Below are 25793 nucleotides of genomic sequence, written 5' to 3'. Positions count from 1 at the left end.
TAACCTACACATCTTTGGACACTAAGGAGCAATTAAGCATGGCAAATCCACCTAACCTGCACATCTTTGGAGTGTGGACGGAAACCGGAGTACCCGGAGGAAACCCATGCAGACATGGGGAGAACGTGCAAACTCCACACAGACAATCCCGCTTCCTTGGTGCTGTGAGGCAGCAGCGATAACCACTGTGCCACTGTGTCGCTCATGTGTATCGGTAATGTCACTGGTTGAGTAGCACAGGCACAGGCTAATGCTCTGGTTACATTTCATCCACATTGTCCTTTTTCTTGCAGGGGTGGGTGGGGAGGGGGGCAGAAGGGGAGGAGAAATAGCTGGTGGATGGCAAAATGCTTGAGATGCATGAAATATAGATGAGGAATGGGAAATGAGGGGGATACTCAACGGGTCAGGCAGCATCTGTGGAGAAAGGAACTGGGCTAGTGTTTTAAGATGCTGAACTGACTGGGGGCAATTTGAACTTTGGGAGGTGTTGAATCAGTTGTCCATTTTGCAGTGTGTCTTATACTCTGAGGAGTGGGGAGGGCAGGGACAAGAAGGTAAAACTGGGGATTGGCCCTGGAAATTTTCAGATCTGTTAAATGGTGAGCAATTGGAACATACAACCAGAAGGTGATGAGCAGAAATGCATATTGGGATGTAGGAAATACCACCAGGAGTAGCCTATAACCACCCTCTCTCAGATCATGGCTGATTTTCTACCTTGATTCCACTTTCCTGTCCTATTCCCAAATTCCTTGGTTCCCCTAGTGTCCAAAAATCCCAGTCTTAGATATTTGACCAGCAACTACTAACTCTCTGGTGTAGAGAATTCCAAAGATTCGCAGCTCCCTGAATGAAGACATTTCTCGTCACCTCAGTCCTACATGACCTGCCCCTTATTCTGAGACTGTGACCTCTCCACCCCCCAGTCTAAACTCTGCAGGAGGGGAGAATACCCTCACAGCATTTACCTTATGCTGCAGTATTTCTTTTATTCATTTGTGGGAAATGGGCGTCGCTGGCTGGCCAGCATTTCATAGAAACCCGACAGTACAGAAAGAGGCCATTCGGCCCATCGAGTCTGCACCGACCACAATCCCACCCAGGCCCTACTCCCATATCCCTACATATTTACCTACTAATCCCTCTAACCTATGCATCTCAGGACACTAAGAGCAATTTTTAGCATGGCCAATCAACCTAACCCGCACATCTTTGGACTGTGGGAGGAAACCGGAGGAAACCCACGCAGACACAAGAAGAATGTGCAAACTCCACAGACAGTGACCCAAGCCGGGAATCGAACCCAGGTCCCTGAAGCTGTGAAGCAGCAGTGCTAACCACTGTGCTACCGTGCCGCCCCACTAATACATCACTAATTGCCCGAGGGAAGTTGAGAGTCAACCACATTGGTGTGGTTCTGGAGTCACATTTAGGCCAGACCGGATAAGGATGGCAGATTTCCTTCCCTAAAGGACATTAGTGAACCAGATGGGTTTTTCCGACAATTGACATTGGTTTCATCGATAGGTTCTTAATTCCAGGTTTTTTTATTGAATTCAAATTCCACCATCTGCCATGACGGGATTCGGACCAAGGTTCCCAGAACATTAGTTTCTGGATTAATAGTCTAGCGATAATACCACTAGGCCATTGCCTCCCCTAAAATAAAGGGTTAATCCGTTTACTATGAGTTATAAAGTGAGTTATACTTATGAAAACCATTCATTTTGCTGTGTTTTCCTGTAACCCTTAGCTTGCACTCATGGCCTGTATCACTAGATGTGTTTTGCTCAAGAAGAAGTCATTGTAGTTGATAAGCCTGGGTTATTTTTCTGTGTTTTTTTACATTTTCTACTGTCTCACTGGCCTGCTTGTCTGTGAGAATATGATGGGACGTGGGGACACAGAAGACCATGAATAGACAAATCATGCTCGGGAATGTAGCCAGCTGAAGCTGTATTGTGTATCAATGTATATCACAATAGCTGCTTTCTCAGATGCTTTCTGAAGCATTCTGTTGCATGCTTGCAATAAAATTTCCTACCTTCAACTTGATCCAGACTCTGAGTGGTTTGTATCTTTGTCAACCCCTCTAAGAAAGTTATAAGTTTCAGCCAGATTGCTTCTCATTTTTCTAAACTCTACAGAGCACAGCTCACTTCTACTTTAGCTCTCCACCACAGATGGCTGTCTCATCTCAGGAATCAATCTAATGAATCCCCTCTAAAGCAGGTATATCCTTCCTTAGTTAAGCAGGCCACTTGTGTACATTCTCCAGGTCAGAGGCTAGGAATCCTGAAGCGAGTAACTCACTTCCTGACTTCCCAAAGCCTGTCCACCATCTACCAGCCAGAAGTCAGGAGTGTGATGGAATACTCTCACTTGCCTGGACGGGTGCAGCTCCAACAACCCTCCAGAAGTTCAACACCATCCAGGACAAAGCAGTCCACTTGATTGGCACCCCTTCCACAAACATTCAATCTCTCCACACCGATAAACAATGGCAGCAGTCTGATGGAACACTTGGCTGGATGAGTGAAGCTATCCAACAGCACTCAAAAAGCTCAACATGATCTAAGATAAAGGAGTCCGCTTGATTGTCACCCCATCTGCTACCATCAACACTTCTTCCATTGTGATATTTAGGCTTATGCTGATAAGTGATAAGTACATGCTTATAATACAGCTCGAAGTTTAACAACACCAGGTTAAAGTCCAACAGGTTTATTTGGTAGCAAAAGCCACACAAGCTTTCGGAGCTCCGAAAGCTTGTGTGGCTTTTGCTACCAAATAAACCTGTTGGACTTTAACCTGGTGTTGTTAAACTTCTTACTGTGTTTACCCCAGTCCAACGCCGGCATCTCCACATTATAATACAGCTGTCAGGCCATGACCATCTCTAAGAAGAGAGCATCTAACCATCTCCCCCTGATGCTCAGTGGATCCCATACTATCAATAACCTTGGAGTTACTGCTGACCAGAAACTTCACTGAACCAGCCATATCAATACTATAGCAAATCAGCAGGCTGGTAATTCCGTGGAGTCACCTCCTGACTGTACAAAGCCTGTTCACTACCCACGATGATAGTGCACAGCATACAGTGACAACATCTCTCAAGTCAGAACTGCAAAAACTCACCAATGTTTCTTTTATTACACTTGGCAAAACTGCAACTTCCCTCATCAAGAAGGACAAGGGCAGCAGATGCACAGGAACACCAGCACCCACAAATTCCTCCCAAAGTCACACCCTGACTTGGAACTATATCACCATTCCTTCACTGTCGCTGGGTCAAAGTCCTGGAACTCCCTCCCTAACAGTGCTGTGTGTGTACCTACTCAGTGGCGGATTAACTACCACCCGGACCCCTAGGCTGAGCTTTAGTAAGGCCCCCTGACCTTGCCCCCTGACATTGCCCCCTGACCCCTGCCCCACCCTTCGTTGAATAGAATAAAGTGACGTTAAGTGACGTTAGATAACATATCGTTGTACGATGTATAATGTACTACATGTATAATATCATAAAGTTATATGAATCAATTACAACCCTTTTATTCATTTATTTTTCATTTTCTTTACATTTGTACTTTAAAAAGCTTCCGTGTTTTTTGGTTCACAAAAGTGTCGATAACAGTATGTAAATCGACAGATCGAAGCATGTCTGATTCAATGAGCATGAGTGCCAGATGACTAAGTTTCTCATCACTCATTGTTGAGCGCAAATAGATTTTGATCCTCTTCAGTGCCGAAAATGAACGCTCACCTGAACAGTTAGTGATTTTTTTTGCTCTCAGGCCCCGCTCCCTTCCGGGCCCCTAGGCTTAAGCCTACTCAGCCTAATGGTTAATCCGCCACTGTACCTACCCCACAACACTGCTGCGGTTCAAGAACACAGCTCACCACCACCTCCTTTAAAGGCAATTAGGGATGGGCAATAAATGCTGGCCTTGTCAGTGATCCCACATGAATGAATGAACAGAAATGTAATCCAATATGCTTCTTCTGAAGTGGTCAAAGCATCTGACAAATGAGCTACCAGAATGTAATAGAATTTAATCTGCTGTATAATCAGTAGTATAATGAAAGTGATGCCATGAAACAGCTTTTTAAACGTACATCAATATATTCATTTCCTTATCAGACTCATTGCTGTTCCATTGTGCCAGGCATTTCCAAGCTACATTTAGGCTTGAGCCCAATATTGTTTACTTTCAGACTACTGCAGAGAGAATAATACTCCCATGTGCCTTATATCACACATCGCTGCTTCTAGGGTTCAAATATAGCTTAACTGCTTCATCGTTCCAGTGGAATGTAAAGTATCCTATTCCTAAATCTAAATATATGTTGGATTAATATTTGATTTAATCTACACGGATTTTTATATCGATTTGTACTGTAGCTGGAAATGGGAAATCAGTTAAAGCCAATCATTCCCAGCATATTTTAGGGTTTAACGCATCAAAGTACAATTTAGAGTCATCATGACACAGAAGAAGTCCATTCAGCCCATCGAGTCTGTGCCAGCTCTATGCAGAGCAACCCAATTGGTCCCATTCTCCTGCTCTACCCCTGTATTTCCCTCAAGCGTCCAACCTATTTTCTTTTGAAATCATTTGCGGTGTCCACTTCCGGCACTTTTGTCTGCAGGAAGTTCCAGGTTATTACCTCTCTCCACATTCTTCCTCACTTTCCCCATGCTGCTGATAATGTAGGGTGTGTGATTCATGCTTCTTGACTTCTTTCGGTCAATCCAATAGACCCAAGACAGTCGTAGGCAATGGGAAAGTATGGTCAAGTCAAAATGGTAAATTGTTCGTCCTGGTGTTATAAAAGGACAGATAATTGGGTCTTTGAAAAATCAACATGGTGCCAGGTACCAAGTAATGATGATGACACAAATGATCATAAATTATAGCATACTTATTAACTAAGTCCTTTCCTGTTCTTAGTAGTACATGAGACAGGCAAATCACGTGCTTATGTCTGTTTCCATGGCTAGTTTCCCTTCCTGGAACATTTTGCCTGCAGTTATATTGAGGAATGCCACCAGATCACGTGTGGCTACCCTGGAGATCCTCCGACTCGTCATAGGTGGATCAGAAGGATTTCCAAGTTGATTACAAACATGATATAAGGGCAAAGTACTGAGGAATCTGAAACAAAAACAGAAAATGCTGGAAAATTTCAGCAGGTCTGACAGCATCTGTGGAGAGAGAACAGAGCTAACGTTTCGAGTCTGGATGACTCTTTGTCGGAGCTCTAGGGCTTCTATTGCTCTTAGGGCTAAAGGGATCAAGGGATATAGGGAGAAGGCAGGATCAGAATGTTGTATTAGATGATTAGCCATGATCAAGATTAATGGCTGAACAGACTCAAAGGGCCGAATGGCCTACTCCTGCTTCAATTTTCTATCTGTATATGTTTCCACAGATCTTCATTGGCCATCAAGTTTTTGAGTGAGATTCAAGCCCTGAGCTTATGGCTCAGGTGTAGGGACACTATCTATTGCACCACAAGATAGTTATGGACAATTGTTAAAATAATACTAAACTGTAAACTAATAAAATATTTACGGACATAAATAATTACAATAAGTTGTAAAATGCAGCTCTCCCTCATTTGCAGAGTAAAATTGAAAGGACTATTTCATTCTGCATTTTGTATTAAAGTCGACAATTCATTTATTTGCAGATTGAATTCTTAGAATTTTCAGTCATTTGTGTGATTCATAAAGAGCTGCAGTGGTCTTGGAGTCTATTTGGTTTGTATCTTATTTGTGGGATGGTACCTTTCCTTCTTAATTTCATCATATATTTACATTTACGTGCTTGTAGGAAGAGCTAGTGGCAATGGGAAGTGGGGTTTCAGAACTGAGTTTTCTAACAAAGTCCAGACAGAGATTTTGGGGTCTTTCAAGAAGGGAAGACATATTCAGTTGGGTATGTCAGAATAACTGCATCATTACCTTGGATCAGTTTCATTGCTCACTGGAACTATATGCAATACAAGCAGTCCTGGTCCCTCCATGCTGATGCTATAGTTAAGAAAGCCCACCAACGCCACTACTTTCTCAGGAGGCTAAGGAAATTCGGCATGTCTGCTTTGACTCTCACCAATTTTTACAGATGCACCATAGAAGGCATCCTTTCCCAATGTAGATAGAATCCCTACAGTACAGAAGGAGGCCATTCGGCCCATCAAGTCTGTACCAACCACAATCTCACCCAGGCCCTACTCCCGTAACCCCACGCATTTACCCTGCTCATCCCTCTGACACTTGGGTCAATTTAGCATGGCCAATCAACCTAACCTGCACCTCAGTGAATGAATTACATTAAATTAGCATGTTCTTTGCAGGTTTAGAACATAGAACATAGAAAAGCTACAGCACAAACAGGCCCTTCGGCCCACAAGTTGCGCCGAACAATTTCCTTACTTTCCAGGCTCATCTATAACCCTCTATCTTACTAACCTCCATGAACCTATCCAAAAGTCTCTTAAAAGACTCAATCGAATCCGCAATCCCTCAATCTTAAAGACAGCAAGCTGGCTTCTGTTTCGACGTGGCATCCATTGACGTGGATGTGGTTCCATGGTGTGACAGTTCACACTTTGGACTTTGAATCCTGCAATCCGAGTTCGATTCTTAGTGCAGCCACTATTCTCGCCGTCCCACCTCTTGTTTAAATTGGGAGAGATGAGTGAGTGAATGACGCCTGTTGGTGGACACTCTGCCCTCTCTGGATTTTCTGCCTCTGAGCGCTTTGTATATGGGCGGCACGGTGGCACTGTGGTTAACGCTGCTGCTTCACAGCACCAAGGACCTATGTTCGATTCCCAGCTTGGGTCACTCTGTGCGGAGTCTGCACGTTCTCCCTGTGTCTGTATGGGTTTGCTCCCACAGCCTGAGAGACGTGCTGGTTAGGTGCATTGGCCGTGCTAAATTCTCCCTGAGTATACTTGAACAGGCGCCATAGTGTGGTGACTAGGGGATTTTCACAGTAACTTAATTGCAGTGTTAATGTAAGCCTGCTTGTGACACTTATAAATACACTTCAAAAAAAGTCCCTTCCTAAACATCCTGCCCCTTCCAGATAAAGATCATCTTCTCGGACCAGAGATGGGTGTCCCACTGTGGTGAACCATCGTTGGTTCCCACTAGATAGTGCTGAGCCAGGGGCTGGTCAGTACTACAAGGATGTACATATGTTACTGTTGGGTTGTGCTATTGTTGCTGTTGGGGTTAGGGTGGGGTTGTTACACCTTTGTACTGTAGTGTTGTGGCACATCCCAGTCGGGCTCCGCCTCCTGGGAGAGGTATAAGAGTCCCTGCTCTGGCCGGGACCCCTTCAGTCTTGGATAGTGTATATAAGTTCTGGCAGCTTCATTACAGTAAATAAAAGCCTTTCATTTACTGAGCTTCAGGCCTCGTGTTTGAGTAGCGCATCACCCACCCATTCATTAATGAGTGTGTATGAATACTTTGCTCTTTGACCAGGGTGTTGAGAACCATGTGCGAGGAGCTTCAAGCGGATCATTTTTCACTTGTCTCCACTATTCTCGAAACTCCATAGTGAGGCCATTGCCTCGGCCCAAAGAAACACTAACTGCATGATCTCGTGTCAGCCATGACCAATCAGGAGGATGGAGGTTTCGGGTTGCGAGTTGTCTGCCTTCCACCGGCCATGCCCCTTGGAGGCATTTGACTTGCCTCCCTCCCTTCATCCCTATCCCTGACTGTAGCCGATGGCAAATGGCACAGAATGAACGGCAGTTTCTCGCCTTGCTGGCATCTCAATGTTATGAGACCCATGAGTTGGGAATAAAGCTCCTGCACTGAGAGATTAGATTAGATACCCTACAGTGCAGAAAGAGGCCATTTGGCCCATCGAGTCTGCACCGACCACAATCCCACCCAGGCCCTACCCCCCATCCCTACATATTTACCCACTAATCCCTCTAACTTACACATCTCAGGACACTAAGGGGCAATTTTTAGCATGGCCAATCAACCTAACCCGCACATCGTTGGACTGTGGGAGGAAACCGGAGCACCCGGAGGAAACCCACGCAGACACGAGGAGAATGTGCAAATTCCACACAGACAGTGACCCAAGCCGGGAATCGAACCCAGGTCCCTGGAGCTGTGAAGCAGAAGTGCGAACCACTGTGCTACCGTGCCGCTCCTATACCGTGAGCTTCACTAAAGAGAGGAGAACACAGCTGAGCATCTTTGACATCCAGTTGCCTCATGATTATTAGGATGTACCTTTAGTCGGTCACTTGTTCTGACCTTGTGATCCTCCTCTAACCTTGAGGGATCATGTTAACTGACTAACTGCATGGTCAGGGTCAATTTGGAAAAATGATGCATGTCACCTTTCTCCCTCCACCACCAGCTACTCACTCCTCCAACTTCTCTTTGTCACCATATACCCCATCAATGTCACCATTCCTCTCTCCTCTGTCACCTTTGAACCTCCTCTTTTATCCTGAACCCTATAAAAATCTACATGTCTTTCCTCCTCTCAGCGCTCATGGCTGTTACCGCCCCCCCATGCCCACCCTGACCCCGACCCTGCCCCCTCTCAATATCCGAGCCACTTGTCTTGTTACCCCAGTGTTAATGTGGAGGGCGGTGTTGTAAGAAAGGAGGAAATTGGCTAGTTTGAGTCTCAATGGCTGCTTTTCCATTGTGGATTAGCAATAGGGAAGTATTAATTTTCCCTTATCAACACAAGTCACAAATAAAGAGTGGTTAAATTAATTACAGAGGAGCCCCAAGTGTTAGGAGCTCATTCTTGCTGGCTAGGATAATTCAGGAAAAACAGCATGGACGAGTTTGTTGCATTGTGTTCCTCACTATCCAGATCAGAAGGCTGGATAGTAGATTAGTGTTTTAAGGCTTCAAAGGATAGTTAGAAACTCAACACATTAGTACAAATAATCACATGTGCCAGGTCTGTTGAATTGTTAGTGTACGAATCAGGAAGTGATTTCAATATCCTGAAAGAGGAGACTGTGAGGTACCCTAGAAACATACATAGGATTAGGATTTGTCTTAATCTCGTATAATTAAGGTTTTTGCTTTATTTTTATTTATTAAATGACTCACAGATTTGTACTGTACCTAAACATAATGAAATGTTTAATGTTGTTTGCTATCAGGATTCTTTAGGATATAAGGCATCAGGGTACAATTTAGCTGACTTTATCCTTTAACTTCTGCTAAAAATGCAGTGTGTATATATATATATATGTGTTGATTGTATTTATTTATTAGTCACAAGTAGGCTCACATTCACACTGCAATGAAGTTACTGTGAAAATCCCCTAGTTGTCACACTCCGGCGCCTGTTCAGGTAACACTGAGGGAGAATTTAGCATGGCCAGTCCACCTAACCAGCACATCTTTCAGACTGTGGGAGGAAATCGGAGAACCCGAAGGAAACCCATGCAGGCACGGGGAGAACGTGCAGACTCTGCACAGAGAGTGACCCAAGCTGGGAATCGAATCCAGGTTCCCTGGCGCTGTGAGGCAGCAGTGCTAACCACTGTGCCACCGTGCCGCCCCAATGGACCTAGGATAACAAAGAACAAAGATCAAAGAAAATTACAGCACAGGAACATTCGACCCTCCAAGCCTGCACTGAACATGCTGCCCCGTCTGAACTAAAAACCCCTCCCCTTCTGGGGACCAGATCCCTCTATTCCATCCTATTCATAGTGATAGGTTCTGTGATGCATCTTTAAAAATTGGTGAGAGTTATTTACAACAAATTCTTAACAGGACATAATGAATCACATCTGGAACAGTGTGCATGACTATAAAGATCTTGATCTTTCCTCAACATAGCTGGTCCAGTTCAATACCTGGTCAATGGTAACCCCCATGATAATGAGAGCATGGAGTTTAGCAATGTTAATGCCAGTAAATGTCAAGGGAAGATGGTTAGATTCTCTCATTTTGGAGATGGCCATTGCCCGGCACGTGTGTGGCAAAAATGTTACTTGCCGCTTGTCAGCCCAAGCCTGGATATTATCCAGATCTTACTGTATTTGGACATGCTAAAGTAGCTGAGGAGTCATAAATAGGGTTGATCATTGTGTTGTCATTAGCGACCGTCCCCACATCTGACCTTTTGATGGATAGAAGGTCATTGATGAAGCAGCTGAAGATGATTGGGCCTAGGACACTACCCTGAAAAACTCCTGCAGGGATATCCTAGGAGTAAGAAGGTTGAAATTCAACATCCCAAAACATTTTCCTTTGCACTATGTATGATTCCAATCAGTGGACGTGTTTCCCCTTGATTCCCATCGACTCCAGCTTTGCTCGGACTCCTTGGACACACTTGGACAAATTCTGCCTTGATGTCCAGGGCAGCCACTCTCACTCTCAAAATAATTCAGTTCTTTTGACTATGTTTGAGTTGCAAACTCAATTCCTTAAAAGCCTTGTGGATGTGCCAACGTCATTCGGACATCATTAATGGTTCAAGAGGTTTGCTCATCACCAACTTCTCAAGAGAAATTAGCGTGACAACAAATGATGACCCTGCGAGAATCATAGAATCCTACAGAAGGAGGCCATTCAGCCCATTGAGTCTGCACTGACCGCAATCCCACCCAGGCCCTATCCCACAACCCCATGCATCTACCCTAGCTAGTCCCCGTGATACTAAAGGGCAATTTAGCATGGCTAATCCACCTAACCTGTATCTTTGGACTGAGGGAGGAAACCAGAGTATCCAGAGGAAACCCACGCAGACACGGGGAGAATGTGCAAATTCCACACAGACAGTGACCCAAGCTGGGAATCAAACCCACTTCCTTGGCGCTGTGAGGCAGCAGTGCCAAGGAAGGATGCCACCATGCTGCCCCGTGCTAGAAATGTACAATTCCCAATTAAGAACACAAGAATAAATTTAGATGAGGTTATATCTCTACCCAAACGAAAACCTGGATAATTGCACTTATTGTTCTGCATGTCTACTCCTTAAGACATTGCATGTGTCAAAGATTTGGTCAAATAGAATATAAGGATTACGTTCGAACCATATTTTGTATCAGATGAGAATGCTCACACAAAGGGAAGTAGGAGGAAGGGTGGAAATCTTTTTGATATGCAGGCACTATGAAGGGTATTGATCTGGCCAGATTTTATTAATGGAGAGGTGTGGGATAAATAATTTTGACTTATAATGGGCGACATCTGCTTTTTAGCTCCTTTATACCAACCCCCTGATTTTTATTTTATCCAATTATGGGATGTTGCTGGTAAGGTCACATTTATGCTTCACTGCCATGAAAATGTGATGGCCTCCTTTAGGTTTGGTAGGCCATCTCAGAGTCAGTGTCATTACTGTGAACTTGGAGTCACCTAGAGGACAAACCAGGTAAGTGCAGCAGGTAAGGATTCGCCCCCAAAAATTCTAAGAGCTGAATTTGCATTAAAAATTGGAGTAAATCCCACTGCTTTAATCAGCGGGATTTTCAAAATGAATCTCACACTCATAGAGAGCACTAGTGTGAAACACACTGAAAAGCTAGGGGCGGGGCCTATTCCCGCTGGAGGGGCCAGCAGCATAGCGCTGAGGCGGGCCACTGCACTTATGCTGATCTGTCATAGCGGAGATCGGCATATGTTCAGTAGCCCCTCACTGCGGGCCTCCCGGTTACTGGCCAGCCCCGAGACCCCGTAATGCTGTCTCTCTGACCCTTCCATCCTCCAATCGCTGGGCTCCCGTACATCCCTGGACCAGCCCCGACATCAGTCCCCCAGCTCTCACCAGCCCGCCTCGATCCTCCGCCCCCCAATCTCCCAATCCCACCACCCTCCCTACCCCCACTGCTGGCAGGCCCGAACCCCCGGCAGGCCGACCTCGCAACCCCGATGGCCAGCCCCGATCGCTGTCCTCCCTCCCTCTGCCTATGATCCTAAAGTGCAGAGTGGCAGTGGGACCCTCCCACCCCCACCGATCGCCCCCAGAGGCCCCTGAATTAGGGCCCTCCCCCCGGCCCCGCCCCTTGACCGTGCCAGATGCTCGGTGGGCAGTGTCAAGGTGCCCCCTCGGCATTGTACTTTGACTCTTGGGCAGTGCCTGCGGGCCAGGCAGGCACTACCAAGCTGGCAGTGCCAAGGGGGCACCGCCCCTTCTCCTGACCCCCTGAGTGGGGGGGCCTTCATGGCCCTCCTCACTCCAGCGAGGTCGAGCCACCAGGTCCCCGCTAATCGGGAGCTGTTGTAAACCCTGCTGGAGTGAAACACTCCTGGCAGGGGTGAGACACTAGCCGGCCTGGAGACTTCAGTCCTGAGCCCACTAATGAAATACAAATGGTCATTTAAATAATCTATTCAGCTCCACGCTGATTTCTCTGTGCCAGAAATTGGCGCAGAGCCGACGATGCTGGAAATCCGACAGCCGGAGACCTGCCAAGGTTGTTGCACCAGTGGGAACGCATACAACATGGCCCCCGCTGATGTCTCCGGGCCTGTTGCACTGCTGGAGCAGTGCAGTGGCTGGGAGAATCGCCAGTTGGTTCTTAATTCCATGACAGATGCTAGTTTTTAATTAATTTTCTCTCTACAATGGTAGGATTTGATGGCATGCCTTTCGATCACTAATCCAGCATCATAACCACTGTACTACCTTTCAGCTTTGACTGGAGTCGAAGAAGTGTACAAAGAGTGCCTGATACGATATTACCTGTTCTTATACTTTCGGCTAAAGTTAACATGAACCCACTCCCCAATATCGAGGCTAAGCTGCGCTCCCTCGATAGAATAATTGTCCTCTGCAAGGTAATCCAATGACAGACACTTACGGAAAGTTGTCAGCATATTTCTTTCGTAGTTGCAATGAAAAGTTATCAGCCTTTCGATTTCATTTGATTTATTGTAACATATAAACTGAAAAGTATTGTTCATTGCGCAGGCAATAAATACCATTCATGAAGTACATAGGGGAAAAGAGGAGAGAGTGCAGAATATAGTGTTGCAGTTACAGATAGGGTGAAGAGAAAGATCATATGATAGGTACATTCGAAAGGCTGATGACAGCAGGGAACAAGCTATTCTTGAGGTACATGTTCTCAGACTTTTGTATCTTTTTCCCAAAGGAAGAAGGTCAAAGAAAGTATGTCCAGGGTATGTGGTGTCCTCGATTATGCTGGCTGCTTTCCCGAGACAGTGGGAAGTGTAGTCTGAGCCACTGGATGGCAGGCTATTTTGAGTGATGGACGGGGCTACACTTGGTGGTCCAGTGGTTAGCACTGCTGCCTCATAGTTCAATTCTGGCCTTGGGTGACTGTGTGGAGTTTGCACATTCTCCCCGTGTCTGTGTGGGTTTCCTCTAGGTGATCCAGTTTCCTCCCACAATCCAAAGAAGTGCAGGTTAGGTAGATTGGCCGTGCTAAATTCCCCCTTAATGTCAGGGAGATTAGTGGGGTAAATACGTGGGGCTGAGTGGATGGGGCCTGGGATTGTGGTCAGTGCAGGCTTAATGGGCTGAATGGCCTACTTCTGCACTGAAGGGATTTAATGATTCACAACGTGATTCAGGTCTGAGTGGTTTTAAACAACAAATATATATGTACATATTTGAGTATCATTCTGAGCTCTGAAGATCCTTAGAAAGTTGACACGGCAAGCGAGCTCCAAGAGGGCAGAGGCAACACTTCAAAGACACTCTGAAAGCCTCCTTGAAAAAATTCAAAACCCCATCAGCACCTGAGAATCTCTGGCCCCTGACCGCTGGGAGTGGCAGAAAAGAACCTGGGAAGGAGCTGAGTTTCATCGCTGAGAACAAGATGAAGGCAAGCATTGACAGAGAAAGGAACATGTGACGCGTGGGTTACCCACCCATTCTTCCAACCACTATCTGCCCCAGCTGTGATCGGGACTGTAGGTTACGCATTGGACTCCTCAGTCCTCTGAGAACTCATTTTTAGTGTGGAAGCAAGGCGTCCTCAACTCTGAGGGACTGCCTAGGAGAGGAAGAAGATTGATCTGAACAACTCTTCTGTAATCTTACATTAAGTCATAGAGTCTTAGAAGTTTACAGCATGGAAACAAGCCCTTCAGCCCAACTTATCCATGCCGTCCTTTTTTTAACCACCATGCTAGTCCCAATTGCCCGTGTTTGGCCCATATCCTTCTATACCTATCTTACCCATATAATTGTCTAAATGCTTTTTAAAACACAAAATTGTACCTGCCTCTACTACTACCTCTGGCAGCTTGTTCCAGACACTCACTTCGCTCTGTGTGAAAAAATTTCCCCTCTGGACCCTTTTGCATCTCTCCCCTCTCACCTTAAACCCTTAAATCTAGCTGATCTATGCCCCTCATTATTTTATAGACCTCTGTAAGATCACCTCTAAGCCTCCTATGCTCCAGGAAAAAAGTGACAAGCAACTAATATAACCTGGTTTTCCATGGACTTCAAGATGATTAAGCTCAGCCTCCGTCACTTGGCAATGGACTTCTGACTGACCCAAGAGCTCTAACCTTTACAAGGTGGGGTGGTGGGAGGGGTGGGTACTGTACCTTCATACTACTCAGCTGCCTTGTGATGTACTTACCTTAGTTATTATCTAAGGTAATAAGGTTGGTTTGTGTTACTTCACCAAGGTGAGATGTTTCCATACCATCCTAATCTCCTCGGCCTCCAGTTCTATCTTGTAGGTTTGCTCTTGTCCTCTCAAATGTGTAGTCTTCCTTCTTAATTGAGAGTGTCAGGTTCTTAATGTTTGTCCCCGAATGAGTTGCAATATCCATCAGCTTAACTGTTGTATCAAAAGCTAAAGTGTCACAAGGGCATTTTAACCTGATGTATACTGGCAAGGCTAGATGGAAAAATCGTCAAGCAGAAATAATCAACACAAAAAAATTATTTCTGTCTTTGTCTTAGATTACCCTGAGTCTCCCACTGGTCAATATGTATTCGAGAAACACATACGACAAATGTATATTGTTCAAACAGTCACTTTGACCTTATCTCATGTGTTGATAATCAGCCAGGAGCTCTCACGAGTGTACGTCACACTGGGGAGAGCTCTCACGAGACCCAGATCCTTGTTTTCCTCTTTCGTTTTGTTGGGGCTCATTAAGTATATGATCATCGCCAGCAGCAAAGTGCAGCCCTGAAAAATAACTAACGGTCTTTATCCATGGGTGTATTGAGATGTTGCTCAAGTGCTCCCATTGTTTCCTTCCTACATCCATCGCGCATCCTTCCTACCACACAATCTCTGCTGCCAAATTCTGATTTTTCTGATGTAGCTGCGATTATTCAGTGTCTAAGGGAACATCACTGTGTACTATGATGCCAGAAACACCATGCCTGATCACTGGTATCAGGACCTTATGATCACAGAACCCTATAGTGCAGAAGAAGGCCATTTGGCCCATTGAATCTGCACCGACCACAATCCCACCCAGGTCCTATCCCCATAACCCCATGAATTTACCCTAGCTAGTCCCCCTGACACTAAGGGGCAATTTAGCATGGCCAATCCACCCAACTAGCTCGTCTTTCGGACTGTGGGAGGAAACCGGAACACCCGGAGGAAACCCACGCAGACACGGGGAGAATGTACAAACTCCACACAGTGACCCTAGCCAGGAATCGAACCCGTGTTCCTGATGCTTTGAGGCAGCAGTGCTAACCACTGTGCCTTCTTTATAACCTTAGTCTGTTCAATTCAACGAGAGGAGTGGCTCAACAATGGCAGGTGGCACAGATGGCTACAATTGCATCCCTGCCTGGTGGCTATACCAGGTATCGTACCAGGTATTGTAACCCATGGTATCATAGAATTGTAATTGCTTGAGGCCAAAGGTATTGGTAATGATGACACCTGTCCAGGTGTCCCTGGCTGACGAAGTCACTGTCCAAGCTTTTCTGTCCAGACTGTAGTCAGAAAAATTACTGTTGTTGCAGCCGCCATCGTGCATTTCTCTGCATAGTCAGTACATCATTTGTTTCAGACTGCTTTTCACACCATTCACTACATTCTGCACTCTCTCCTTTCCTTCTCCAGGTATGGTATGAATTGTCTGTATAGTGCATAAGAAACAATGCTTTTCAGTGTATACTAATACATGTGACAATAATAAATCAAATCAAGTCATTTCTAAACCTTAGTATCAGGTTATACATTTTATATTTACTTTGGCGCTTTACAAAACCTGTGTCTCTTGTTCAACAACAGAAAATGCTGGAAAATCTCAGCAGGTCTGATAGCATCTGTAGAGAAAGAGAATAGAGCCAATGCTTTGAGTCTGGATGACCCTTCATAAGAGCTATACCAAGTATCATACCGGGTATTGTAAGCCATGGTAAAGCAGAACTGTGACTGCTTGAGGCCAGAGTTATGGGTAATGGTGGTCGCCCTGACAAAGGGTCATCCAGACTTGAAACGTTAGCTCTATTCTCTCTCCGCAGATCTGTCAGACCTGCTGAAAATTTCCAGCATTTTCTGCTTTTGTTTCAGATTCCAGCAGCCACAGTATTTTGCCTTTAGCTGGGTCTCTTGTCACTTTCTTTGATACTAGTGGAAGGAATGTCAGGCAGCAAACTATTCAAAAGAGGAAAGCCACTTTCCATAGCATATCAAGGGTCAGGGTGTGGCCATCACATGCCTGTCATTTCCAATATTACAATATGCATGCTGTCTACTGTTGGAAATAAAGGATTAGTGCAATTACTATGAGTTAGAAAGTGAGTTTTGCATGTGAAAGCTGTTCCCTTTACTGGCAGGTAGGGATCACATGAATCATAGAATTTCTACAGTGCAGGAGGCTATTCGGCTCATCGAGCCTGCATCGACAACAATCCCACCCAGCCCCTATCCCTGTAACCCCACATATTTACCCTGCCAATCCCCCTGACACTAAGGGTCAACTAAGTGGTTGTGGAGGATTGCTTCTCTGAGTGGAGGCCTGTGACTAGTGGTGTGCCGCAGGGATAGGTGTTGGGTCCATTGTTGTTTGTCATCTATATCAATGATCTGGATGATAATGCGGTAAATTGGATCAGTAAGTTTGCTGATGATACAAAGATTGGAGGTGTAGTGGACAGTGAGGAAGGTTTTCAAAGCTTGCAGAGGGATTTGGACCAACTAGAAAAATGGGCTAAAAAATGGCAAATGGAATTTAACGCAGACAAGTGTGAGATATTGCACATTGGAAGGACAAACCAAAGTAGAACGTACAGGGTAAATGGTAGGACTCTGAAGAGTGCAGTTGAACAGAGGGATCTGGGAATACAGGTACAGAATTCCCTAAAAGTGACGTCACAGGTGGATAGGGTCGTAAAGAGTGCCTTTGGTACATTGGCCTTTATAAATCGGAGTATCGAGTATAAACGTTGGAGTGTTATGGTAAGGTTATATAAGGCATTGGTGAGGCCGAATTTGGAGTATTGTGTACAGTTTTGGTCACCTAGTTACAGGAAGGATGTAAATAAGGTTGAAAGAGTGCAGAGAAGGTTCACAAGGATGTTGCTAGGACTTGAGAAGCTGAGTTACAGAGAGAGATTGAATAGGTTGGGACTTTATTCCCTGGAGCGTAGAAGATTGAGGGGAGATTTGATAGAGGTGTATAAGATTTTGATGGGTATAGATAGAGTGAATGCAAGCAGGCTTTTTCCACTGAGGCTAGGGGAGAAAAGAACCAGAGGGCATGGGTTAAGGGTGAAAGGAGAAAAGTTTAAAGGGAATATTAGGGGGGGGCTTCTTCACGCAGAGAGTGGTGGGAGTGTGGAATGAGCTGCCGGATAAAGTGGTAAATGCGGGGTCACTTTTAACATTTAAGAAAAACTTGGACGGGTTCATGGATGAGAGGGGTGTGGAGGGATATGGTCCAAGTGCAGGTCAGTGGGACTAGGCAAAAAATGGTTCGGCACAGACAAGAAGGGCCAAAAGGCCTGTTTCTGAGCTGTAACTTTCTATGGTTCTAATTTAGCATAGCCAATCAACCTAACCCGCACATCTTTGGACTGTGGGAGGAAACTGGGGCACCAGAACATGCAAACTCCGGACAGTGACCCGAGGCTGGAATTGAACCTGGGACTGTGGCACTGTGAGGCAGTAGTGCGGACCATCTTCAGAGGTATGCTTTCCCTTGGCCTGGACGGCATGGCGGCACGATGGTTAGCACTGCTGCCTCACAGCGCCAGGGATCCAGGTTTGATTGCCGGCTTTGGTCACTGTCTGGGCGGAGTCTGCATGTTCTCCCCATGTCTGAGTGAGTTTCCTCTGGGTGCTCTGGTTTCCTCCCACAGTCCGAAAGACTGGTTAGGCGCTGGTTAGGTGCATTGGCCATGCTAAATTCTCCCTCAGTGTGCCTGAACAGGCGCCGCCGGAGTGTGGCGACTAGGGGATTTTCACAGTAATTTCATTGCAGTGTTAATGTAAGCCTAACCATGAAACTAATAAAAACTTTTTTTTAAATGTCACAATTTGACTGGTTTGGCTATCTTCATTTCATTCCCAAGTTGGACTCCATCTGCTCATGGGCAAGCCGGGAAGTCAATCATGCGAACAGAGAGGGGAGGGGGAAGCAGGCCGCTGGTCACCTAGGCAACCGAAGGCCCGTCGCTGAGGAAGTGACGCAGAGCCGCCGGCGGATGTTGAGGTCCAGGACGGTTGGTGGGTGCTCGCGGCGGAGTTGCTTTTCAAATTCAACCGTCCCTCGCGCGGGGAGGCCGGCGGAGGCTGCGGCGAAAGTCAGCCGCTGGCAGTGTGAGGCGGCCTGGCTGCATAGCCGCTTCATAAACCCTGGACACTGAGGAGGGGAGGACAGATACTGAGGGGAATGGGAGAATTATTACTGAGGGGAATCTGGGGATTATTACTGAGGGGAATCTGGTGTTATTACTGAGGGGAATCTGGGGTTATTACTGAGGGGAATCTGGGGTTATTACTGAGGGGAATCTGGGGTTATTACTGAGGGGAATCTGGGGTTATTACTGAGGGGAATCTGGGGTTATTACTGAGGGGAATCTGGAGATTATTACTGAGGGGAATCTGGAGATTATTACTGAGGGGAATCTGGAGATTATTACTGAGGGGAATCTGGAGATTATTACTGAGGGGAATCTGGTGTTATTACTGAGGGGAATCTGGGGTTATTACTGAGGGGAATGGGAGAATTATTACTGAGGGGAATCTGGGGTTATTACTGAGGGGAATCTGGGGTTATTACTGAGGGGAATCTGGGGTTATTACTGAGGGGAATCTGGGGTTATTACTGAGGGGAATCTGGGGTTATTACTGAGGGGAATCTGGGGTTATTACTGAGGGGAATCTGGGGTTATTACTGAGGGGAATCTGGGGTTATTACTGAGGGGAATCTGGAGATTATTACTGAGGGGAATCTGGTGTTATTACTGAGGGGAATCTGGGGTTATTACTGAGGGGAATCGGGTTATTACTGAGGGGAATCTGGGGTTATTACTGAGGGGAATCTGGAGATTATTACTGAGGGGAATCTGGAGATTATTACTGAGGGGAATCTGGAGATTATTACTGAGGGGAATCTGGAGATTATTACTGAGGGGAATCTGGTGTTATTACTGAGGGGAATCTGGGGGTTAATACTGAGGGGAGTCTGGATATTATTACTGAGGGGAATCTGGGGTTATTACTGAGGGGAATGGGAGAATTATTACTGAGGGGAATCTGGGGTTATTACTGAGGGGAATCTGGGGTTATTACTGAGGGGAATCTGGGGTTATTACTGAGGGGAATCTGGGGTTATTACTGAGGGGAATCTGGGGTTATTACTGAGGGGAATCTGGGGTTATTACTGAGGGGAATCTGGGGTTATTACTGAGGGGAATCTGGGGTTATTACTGAGGGGAATCTGGGGTTATTACTGAGGGGAATCTGGAGATTATTACTGAGGGGAATCTGGTGTTATTACTGAGGGGAATCTGGGGTTATTACTGAGGGGAATCGGGTTATTACTGAGGGGAATCTGGGGTTATTACTGAGGGGAATCTGGAGATTATTACTGAGGGGAATCTGGAGATTATTACTGAGGGGAATCTGGAGATTATTACTGAGGGGAATCTGGAGATTATTACTGAGGGGAATCTGGTGTTATTACTGAGGGGAATCTGGGGGTTAATACTGAGGGGAGTCTGGATATTATTACTGAGGGGAATCTGGTGTTATTACTGAGGGAAATCTGGGGGTTAATACTGAGGGGAGTCTGGAGATTATTACTGAGGGGAATCTGGTGTTATTACTGAGGGGAATCTGGTGTTATTACTGAGGGGAATCTGGTGTTATTACTGAGGGGAATCTGGTGTTATTACTGAGGGGAATCTGGGGTTATTACTGAGGGGAATCTGGGGTTATTACTGAGGGGAGTCTGGAGATTATTACTGAGGGGAATCTGGTGTTATTACTGAGGGGAATCTGGTGTTATTACTGAGGGGAATCTGGTGTTATTACTGAGGGGAATCTGGTGTTATTACTGAGGGAAATTTGGGGTTATTACTGAGGGGAATCTGGGGGTTAATACTGAGGGGAATCTGGGGGTTATTATTGAGGGGACTCGGGGTTATTATTGAGGGGACTCTGGGGGTTATTACTGAGGGGAATCTGGTGTTATTACTGAGGGGAATCTGGTGTTATTACTGAGGGGAATCTGGTGTTATTACTGAGGGGAATCTGGTGTTATTACTGAGGGGAGTCTGGGGTTATTACTGAGGTGAGTCTGGAATTGTATTGTAAGTTACTACAGAGGAGAGAGGGTGGGTAATTACTGAGTGGAAAGGCGAATCATATATTGAAGTGGGGAATTTTGTTTTGAGGGGTATTATTGCTGGTGGGTTGTTATTGAGAGGGGGAGCTATCACTGAGAGGAAAGTATGCTCAAGAGAAGGGGGTGGAGGGTGTTATTGCTGATGGGAGTGTGATTCCGACGGAAGGATTGAGGGAGATTATGACTGAAGTGGGCGAGGACCACATTACTGAAAGGAGCAACAGGCAGATTGGAGAGGATGGGAGAGGTACGAATTGCGAAAGGAATGATTGTTAATGAGATGGTTACATAGCATCAGAAGGCAGCTATGTCATGGATGACCTAAATATTGGAGGTTTAGAAGTATCCATCAGATAACCCAACATGGAAAAAATCATTTTTAATTCAAAGTTTAGGGTATTGGCTGTACTGTTTTTGAAGTAGGATGTTTTTAGTTTGAGAAGCAAGACTTGTACTTAACTTTCTGAATGTGGGCTGCTTCTAAATATTTGTCATTTTAAAAAATTAATGTTGTGCACCCTTTTCACAGCGAGTCATGGTGGTCTCTGCATTCTACTAATCTGGTACAATGGTGGCAATAATGGCAGCTATATGCTTGCTGCTATGGATATGAACTTGTTGGGCAAGTGAGGAAGGAATTGCAGAGCAAGGAAATATTCCAATCCCTCATTACTGCTTAAGTAAGTATCAATTGTGTTATTCTGCTTTGTTGCAATCATATGATACATTAAACTGTATCTTTAAGAATTAGGGCTTCTGAAGGACAAGTAGTTTGCTTTTAGTATTTTAATTATCTTGTACACTCAGAGGAACGATTCCAACTTCTCCAAGCTAATGTGTGGCCAATGTTACTCATCCCTGGATGCATTTGTTTAAAAAAAACAGAAAACGCTGGGAAAACTCAGCCTGCCTGGCAGCATCTGTAGAGAGAGAAATCATAGAATCGCTCCAGGGCAAAAGGAGGCCATTTAGCCCATCAAGTCTGCGTCTGCACTGACAGCAATCCCACCCAGGCACTATACCCGTAACCACACGCGTTTACCCTGCTAATCCCCCTGACACTAAGCAGCAATTTCGAATGGCCAATTCACCTAACCTGCACGTCTTTGGACTGTGGGAGGAAACCGGAGCACCCGGAGGAAACCCACGCACACACACGGCGAGAATGTACAAGCTCCACACTGACCCGAGGCCAGAACTGAACCCAGGTCCCTGGCGCTGTGAGGCAGCAGCGCTAACCACTGTGTTGCCCCAAAATTAGAGTTAATGTTTTGAGGCTGTATTCTGGAAATCTCAGCACCCTCTCAAGCACCCTCAAATCCATCCAAAAGTAACCATGGCTGGATTCAATACTGTAGCTGTGGCGTAACTAGAGCTTTATAAATGATCAGCAGAACTACTTTGCTTTTGTACTCAATATGACTATTTTGGAATCTCATGTATTGCTAACTGCTCACTCAATATGTCCTGCCATCTTCAAAGATCTATGCACAAGAATCCCCCTCGCCTCCAACCTATGTTTTAGAACTGAACCACCAAGTCTGTATTGCCTCTCCATATGCCTTTTTCCAAAATGCATCAACTTGTGCTTCTTTATATTAAATTCCATCTGCTATTTGTTAGCCCATTTTGCTAGTCTCCCTATGTTCTGCACTGGCCATACCTCCAGGAATGGTCTCATCAGCAAATTCTGAAGATTTTCTCTGTTTCAAATATGCAAGTTATTAAATGCAGCAAAAAAAAAGTGGTTCTAGCACTGACTCTTGGGGAACATCACTACCCACCATCCTCTCAACTTGTAAAACAACCATTTATCATGAATACAAAAATGAAACATCACAGATGCTGAAAATCTGAAATCAAAACAGAAAATGCTGGGAATACTCAGCAGGTTGGTGGCATCTGGGTGGAAAGAAATGGAGTTAATGGTTCAGGTCTCCGACCTTTCTGAACAGTTCTGATTATTAATATGCTGCATGCTGTGGGATTAAGTTGTACAAGTTACATTTCTTGTGATGCGTTTGCCATTGCTGCAGTGGCTATTGGTCCTTAAGAAAATGTAAAGTCAACCAAAGTTACTCTCTTGATTGCTAGGCACTGTTGAAAAGTGTGTGAGACAAACAGGCTGTAGTGTCCCTGCTAAAAAATTACAGTTAACTGCTGTGCATATGACAAGCATGAAGAGTGGCTACTTGGAAGTAGTACAATATGACTTCTGCTTCCTTTTTTAATATTGTACATCACCAGGAGTCATGCACCATCAGGAAAAGTTGTGAACTTTATTTTGAATACTCACATGATTTCTGGTATTTTATTTTTCAAAAATAAACTTGCAGATGATTCCTGAGTGAGTCAATTTCTGTACACGACTTGGGAGCCACCACTTCAGTCAGATTTATATGCATCGGCTGCGCCTCAGTGAGATGGGAATGGTCATTCACATGGAGGAATAATGGCTGCAAACCAATTCAGTGAGACCTTGGAGGCCACCAATCACCGTGATGAGCCAGAGGAAGCTAGAAATCTAAAACCTCCCATCAAAGGGTGGACTAATCCTGAACTTTGCACTTGGGCGTGCCCCGATGGTTCCTTTGTGAAGAAAATTCTACAGCGAGGTAGTGGCCTCGACAGGCCCAAAGAAGGCTCCAAGTGTCGCGTTTATGTGGAAGTAGAACCCTCCTGCAATTTTGAAGCTGAGACACATTTCCAAAATGGGATCAATCAGTCGGTCGAGATGATTCTTGGAGAAAGTGATACCCAGTTTGGGGAAATAATTGAGAAATGTGTTGAAACGATGCTGCTGGGAGAGCAGTGTGAGGTACTCCTGGCTCCAGGGTTGATGGAGATGTTCACAGACTGTGGGAATGAACTAAGATTGAATGTGAAACTGGAGGAGTTCACTCTCAATTGTGACTCCTGGCAAATGGGATTTGAGGAAAAATGGCAGGTGGCCATGTACAACAAAGCCAAGGGCAATGAGCATTTTAAAAGTGGGAATCTCTTTGGAGCTGCACGGCGGTATGCAAAATCACTGAGGCTGCTGGTGACGGTGAAATATGACGTCCCTCTCGAGAAAGGAGAGGAGTATGACCGAGCTAGAAGGGCATTGTACTCGAACCTGGCCGCCTGCCAGATAAAACAGAAGCAGTTCAGAAATGTCATCCAGAACTGCTCAAAGGCATTAGAGATCGACCCTGACTCCGTGAAGTGCCTGTATCGGAGGGGTCAGGCCTACGCATCCATTCATGAGTTTGACAAAGCCAGAGATGATTGGAAGAGTGTGCTGATATTGGAGCCAGGAAACACAGCTGCTGCACAGCAACTCCGAGTTCTTAACGAGCAGTTCAAAGCACAAAATGAAAAAATGGGCAAGGCAATGAGTAAGCTGTTCATCTGAGAGTGTGTACAGGCCCTCATTCAAATGAACTGGATAAATAATCAAATGACAGCAACATTCTTTCTCATTGACAAAATAGTACTTGACCACAGGAAAATGCCATGTTTTGACCAAACAAAATATGTGTTAAAGATTGCTCAGTATTTTACTCTATGTTGGGGTTATAACCATGATAAAATGGTATCCCAAGAGATCCAGGCAGCTCATTCCTTTACTTGTGACTGTCAAATTTATTGTCATCATCCACGTGGTTCTGAATGTAACAAAAACTGGATGCTCTCCTGTGACTTTGTGCAATATCTGAAGAATTGCGGTAAGGTTTAGCTGCTAACCATGAAGTGTAATTCGTTGAACACTGCATTAACTCACCTAGGTCAACACTGAAACTAACCAGAGTTTAATTGCTGTTTGTATTTTGCCAAGAGCTTAGAAATTTTTGGCTCCTGATTATATGAAAACTCAGATTTTTAACACTTCATACTGTGCCACTTGTTATGTTATGTATAAAGTTTTTTAATAAAGTGCCAAATTTCCTGTGAACCAACCCCAGCAAGTTGGAAATCTATGCATATCAGATACTTTGCTGCGAGAGTACACGTGTCAGATTTGTACAATTGCAATTTTAACTAAATAGTGGTTTGAATTTGCTTTGCGGGCAAGGTGCTATTTAGGTTTTGAAAGTGAGAATGTGTCTCATATCCACATTTAATACAAAATTTCTTAGAAAGCACTCATCATGGCAAACATGCTTGACCCACTGCGCTGTTGGAGAGCAGGATTATTGAGACAGTTCCTATCACTCCACCTAAAAGAGTGAATTGGCTCTTCTGGACCACTGCTGTTTGTGAATGCAGAATGTCTGGAACTTCACCAAGGACACTTAAATCTCTGTCCTCCATCACCGGAGACGATTTCTCCAGTTAAGAACCCCGCTGATAAGTGCAAAGGTTTCCTAAAACCCAGAGGATTAACTTGGAACACCCGTTTTTAGTGGTGTATATTTTCAATTTGATATAATGTGAGGAAAGATGTGCAACCAATGAGGAACTGAGAAACAGTTCAATTTTGTTGTAATCAATTAAAGAATTAACTTAAAAGAAGCACGCAAAGATTACAATGCACTACAACAGTACAATTAACTACAATAATGGCTATTGATAACACCTTTTCCCAGCTATGAATCATACAATCATAGAAACCCTACAGTACAGAAAGAGGCCATTCGGCCCATCAAGTCTGCACCGACCACAATCCCACCCAGGCCCTACCCCCATATCCCTACATATTTTACCCGCTAATCCCTCTAATCTACGCATCCCAGGACACTAAGGGGCAATTTTAGCATAACCAATCAACGTAACCCGCACATCTTTGGACTGTGGGAGGAAACCGGAGCACCCGGAGGAAACCCACGCAGACACGAGGAGAATGTGCAAACTCCACACAGACAGTGACCCAAGCCGGGAATCGAACCCAGGTCCCTGGAGCTGTGAAGCAGCAATGCTAACCACTGTGCTACCGTGCTATCTATGTTCCTGAACTCTGGATGTTGTTTGGGAAAAGGACATTTCAGTGTTATATAACTCTACGAGCTGAATCTAGATA

General features: G+C 45.1%; 1 protein-coding gene across 4 annotated transcripts; it reads left to right on the top strand.

The window, feature by feature from the left end:
- Positions 1 to 18630: 18630 nt before the first annotated feature.
- Positions 18631 to 25281, top strand: LOC144496801 (FK506-binding protein-like). 4 transcript variants are annotated; one of them, XM_078217353.1, is made up of 3 exons: positions 18631 to 18666; positions 21321 to 21471; positions 23128 to 25281. In XM_078217353.1, the coding sequence occupies exon 3, from the start codon at positions 23244 to 23246 to the stop codon at positions 24186 to 24188; it is 945 nt and encodes a 314-aa protein (XP_078073479.1). In that variant the 5' UTR covers positions 18631 to 18666; positions 21321 to 21471; positions 23128 to 23243; the 3' UTR covers positions 24189 to 25281. The 4 variants fall into 4 exon arrangements, with proteins under 4 accessions (XP_078073479.1, XP_078073481.1, XP_078073480.1 ...); XM_078217355.1 differs by having other exon boundaries at positions 18634 to 18759; positions 23128 to 24771; XM_078217357.1 differs by lacking the exon at positions 18631 to 18666 and adding an exon at positions 20974 to 21038 and having other exon boundaries at positions 23128 to 24755.
- Positions 25282 to 25793: the final 512 nt, after the last annotated feature.

The sequence above is a fragment of the Mustelus asterias genome, chromosome 8 (assembly GCF_964213995.1).
Source record: "Mustelus asterias chromosome 8, sMusAst1.hap1.1, whole genome shotgun sequence".
Classification (NCBI taxonomy): Eukaryota; Metazoa; Chordata; class Chondrichthyes; order Carcharhiniformes; family Triakidae; genus Mustelus; species Mustelus asterias.
Note: the sequence above shows the minus strand (reverse complement) of the source record. Positions and strands in the feature narration are given on the sequence as shown.